Source organism: Neltuma alba, unplaced genomic scaffold (genome assembly GCF_004799145.2).
Source record: "Neltuma alba isolate B1F8T4 unplaced genomic scaffold, ASM479914v2 tig00005447_pilon, whole genome shotgun sequence".
Lineage (NCBI taxonomy): Eukaryota > Viridiplantae > Streptophyta > Magnoliopsida > Fabales > Fabaceae > Neltuma > Neltuma alba.
Genome location: NW_021634113.1, coordinates 56,164 through 60,722, shown reverse-complemented (window position 1 = coordinate 60,722; position 4,559 = coordinate 56,164). Strand labels below are relative to the sequence as shown.

The 4,559-nt window shown below is 35.4% G+C and overlaps 1 protein-coding gene across 1 annotated transcript; it reads left to right on the top strand.

The window, feature by feature from the left end:
• Positions 1-3,319: 3,319 nt before the first annotated feature.
• On the top strand, positions 3,320-4,285 carry LOC114747779 (ethylene-responsive transcription factor CRF2-like). The gene has a single exon (XM_028936126.1). The coding sequence runs from the start codon at positions 3,320-3,322 to the stop codon at positions 4,283-4,285; it is 966 nt and encodes a 321-aa protein (XP_028791959.1).
• Positions 4,286-4,559: the final 274 nt, after the last annotated feature.

Sequence of the window (4,559 nt, the reverse complement as noted above, 5' to 3'; positions counted from 1 at the left end):
AAATGACAGAATGGGTCATTGACCTAATCTATCATTTGTGAAATTCAGGCGAATTGACAATTTTGCCCTCATTTATTCATTCACTACAATGATTCAAGGAATCACTATAAGAGTTTAGGTGTTACCTAGATTCGTGTAGCGAATAACTACTCACTTTTCATAGTCAGGTGTCTTGTTATTAACTACAACTAATTCTGTAATCACTAGAACAATGTAAGTATTACCTAGATTTGTGTAGAGAATAACTACTCATTTTTTCATAGTCAGATATCTTATTATTGTCAGGTACCTTATTATTAACTACAACGAATCTTGTCATCACTAGAACAGTGTAAGCGTTACCTAAATTTGTTTAGAGAATAACTACTCACTTTTGCTCAGGGATAAAAATGTCAATTCGCCTGAATTTCACAAATGATAGATTGGGTCAATGACCCATTCTGTCATTTTCGAAATTTAAGGACCCAATCTGAAATTTGGTATATTCCAGGGACTTTTCTGGGATTTTCCCTAAAAAATTTTATAGAAAGATTAAAATGGAAATATATATATATATTTACTTGATAAGAAGTGGCATTATTCATGAGTCCTGAATTGTGCATTTCACCTTAAGCTTTTGTATAAAGCATGAGGTTCCATAATAAAAATTATTAAAAATTTAATTATGTTCTATGACCAAAAACAATAAAACATGATGACTCAAATACCCTTTAACACTTTTTATGCCGCAAATACCCTTCGGCTTTAACATGTTTGAAGGGAGAATAGGTTGTCACAAAAAAAAAAAAATACAGAATAGGTAACATGGTTTTGTTGGGTTTAGTTTTTGGTCTTTTCATCTGTCTAGATAATTAAACTCTATTTGTTACTTCAAATTACTCCTCGAGTTTTAAATATAAGACCCATTTTATAGTGTAAATTATACTACAAAATGGGTCTTATATTTAGGATGAGAGAGAGTATATACAAATTATTCCACTCTATATTGAGTTATTGGATATAATTTTGCCTTAATTATTTGTTCTTTAACAAAAGATGTTTGGCCAACCAAAAAAAAAACATGTAAAATTCAATATCAAGTTAAAAAAACAAAGGGTCACGTGAAAAGAATGGAAAACCATAGGCCACACACTTAAAATTAGAATGTGATGACTCTTCTTTTATGATTTTCCCCCAAAAATTAATGCCAATTAAGGAGAAAGACTTTGCTCATTCCCTACCTACCATATCAATGATTTTTTTTTTTTCAAAAAGGGAAGACGTCATCAACAGCCAACAATCTCACACACACACAAAAAAAGAAGAAGAAGGAAAACGCTGTCACAAAAGTTTTGGAAAAATCTCTATTTTTCCCCATGTTTCTTGACATCCAAGCCACCAACCATTTTTTTTTTCCTCCTGCCAACCCAGGCCATCAACTGATGCATGATAGTTTATAAGTAATAAATAAGCAAATTTCATAAATAAAAAAATTGATTAAAATTAATTAAAAGGAATAAATGTGTGAGAAATGTATTTTTTTAAAATATGACTTTATTTATCGAGAAAATGAGCATGAGAAAAAGAGTTAAAAATCATACATATTCAATGGAATAAAAATAAAAAATAAATTCAAATTTTAAAAATGTACAAAATATAATTTATAAAACAAGGACAAGATGCATCAAACGCCCTATAATATTTTGTAACGCATCTAACACTTTGACGTATTTTTTATGAGTGTCTAGGGCTTCCAAATTTTTTTTTTGTTTTAATGCTGGACACACTAAAAAAAATATTTAAAAGTACTGTATGCACAAAAAAATATTTTATGGTACTAAATGTAGTTAAAAATATTTTAAAATATTAGATATACTACAAAATACTATAAGATATCAAATTGATCTTTGAAATGCACCTTAACCTTGTAAAAAATTATAAAATAAAATACCAGAATGTAGGCTATTGAGGAGGGCGGTCAAAGGATCTTCCCTTTCTGACATGACTATGATAAAATCATATCACCATATCACCGGCCAATACGAACGGCGGTGGTCCCCATCTCATGGGGTCAGGTATCCGTACCCACGGTCTCATCGCCTGCCACCAATCTTCATTCGCCACGTGTACTTTCCGTTTTGTCAAAAAGTATCCGTTGTTTCCATTCGATCACTGGGCGTGTCGAAGCACTGCAAGCAGCCAAGCCTGATACCACAACCACCTTGTCACATTTTGCGCTCATACAAGCTTTTTGAAGTGAAAGCGCTTTTAAAAATATTTTGAACATGTTACTAATACTAATATTAATATTAACAATATAGGTTGGTCCTAGCTCCTAATGAAAGGGGCCAGCTACTTAAGCATGAAGTCTTTGACTCAACTCAATCATATAGCCGCATTTTAAAAAAAAGAATATTCATAAATCTAATACCCTAAATAAAAAAAAATAAGATTAAGGCAATCAATATAAATGGAAAATAATCATAAACACCGATTGCATGTACTACCTCCAATATTTAATATAAAATTTTGTTTGACTTTTATCTTGGTCTTAAAGATAATACCCTAATATACTTTGTCTCTCATATTTATCTATTATTTTCCAAACAGTTCTTATAATAATGATAGTTCTAACCAATATATTTGATCAGTAAGAATATTTTAGGAAAAATAATACCTACTTATTACAAATAACTAACTTAACTAATATTTTTAATCTATTCAAATTAGTCAACTAGTTTTTATATTAAAAACCGAATGTAGTAAAAAATAATATCAGGATGTTGAATGTTAGTTTACCCAAAATAATGATAATGCCAGTGATGATGATGTTAATATTTTGCTTTGAAAATGTCATTACTAATGATAAATTACCGGAAACACATTCAATTCAAAGCATATCTTTCTAGTGTAAAATGTGGTTTCGTTTATTCCAATTGTTAATGAATTACTAGTACCACCTGGTAAAAAAAATCGGAAGTTGTGGAGTTTTCGTGGTGGCAGCGAATGCCAACGTCGGCATAACGAAACGGTTTTGTTTGCAAATGCGGCGGGTCGTATGGTTGTCTTTCGCTCACCGGAATCTGCGCCTGCCTCTCTCCCTCCTCCCAAGATTCTTTCTCGAACAACCCACCAAAAAAAAATTCCCCTATTTATTAAAAAAATTAAAAATTTTGACATTGTCATTTCGGGAAAAATTCAGCCTGCAATATCTCACTCCATATATAATACCTGTCATTCTTCGCTTTTGACTCTACACTCTCACTCTGTTTCAGAAAACCAACAAAACCTCTTTCCGCCATTGATCATGTGAGCTTGAGCTCTCTTGTTTCTCACAGAAATGAGGGGAACCAAATTATCTGAGCAGAAAATTATCACAAGCAAGCTTGTGAGAAATCCGTGCTTTCCGGGCGTGACACCCAGAGTTGTTCGGATTTCCGTGGCTGACGACTATGCTACTGATTCTTCCAGCGATGAAGACGAGAGAGAAGGACGTTTTTCTCGCACGGTGAAGAAGTTCGTCCATGAGATCAGAATGGAAGATTTCTCCAGTTTCATATCTCACAGGGAAGTTAACGGTGATTCCAGGTCCATTTTGAAGCAGAAGAACAGGGAAAGGCGACCTGCAATGGCCAGAAGTAAACAGAGCCTCCCCAACGGGAAGAAGTTTCGCGGCGTCCGGCAGCGGCTGTGGGGGCGCTGGGCGGCGGAGATCCGAGACCCGTTTTTGCGAGCTCGGAAGTGGCTCGGCACTTTTGACACGGCGGAGGAAGCGGCTTTGGTGTACGACATAGAAGCCATTCGTCTTAGAGGAGCCGATGCTCTGACTAATTTAATTAAGCCGCCAGAGAAACATCAACCTATAGTGCTTCCATTAAGCAATCACGAATCCCAAGGACCAGTGAGAAGTCCTCTGAAGAAGAAGAGCAAGTCGTGGGAAAATGAGTGTGTCTACGATTCAAGCAAAGAGTCTCGCGATTTATTATCGTCTTCGTCTTCCTCGCCGACTTCGGTTCTTAGATACAGTGGGGGAGGGTCCTGTGACCCAGCAGGGTGGGCCGGCATCGAGGAATCCAGAGAAGAAGAAGAAAAGTTCTTTTTCCCAGATTCATCATCAGAATTTGCATCCAGTTGTTACTCGGACTACGAAACCCCTCTTAGTCCCCTGTTGTTTCTTGAATCCGGTGCGCCTCAACTGATATCTAGCGAGATTTTAAGGGACATTCCATTTCAACTTGATGATGATTTTGAATCTTCCAAGTGGGTCGTTGATAATTACTTTCAGGATCCTTTGCCTCTGAAATGAGAAATCCAAACTGGGTTTACGAGAGAGGAAACTTTCGCTCTGATTAATCAAGCTGGTGGAAGGTTGAACACACACAATTCCTGAGAAAATGCAACTAGTTAGTTGGTGGTGTTCTGTTTGAGGCGTGATCTAGGTCTTTTTGAAGTGTGTAAACAGCTAGCTAGTGTATGACGTTAGTTTCTGCTAAATTTTCTGTAAGGAAGTTTAGGTAATATTAGAGTTTTGGGATGTCTAGATTTGCAGTTTTGGCCTTTTTCCATGGAGATATACTGCT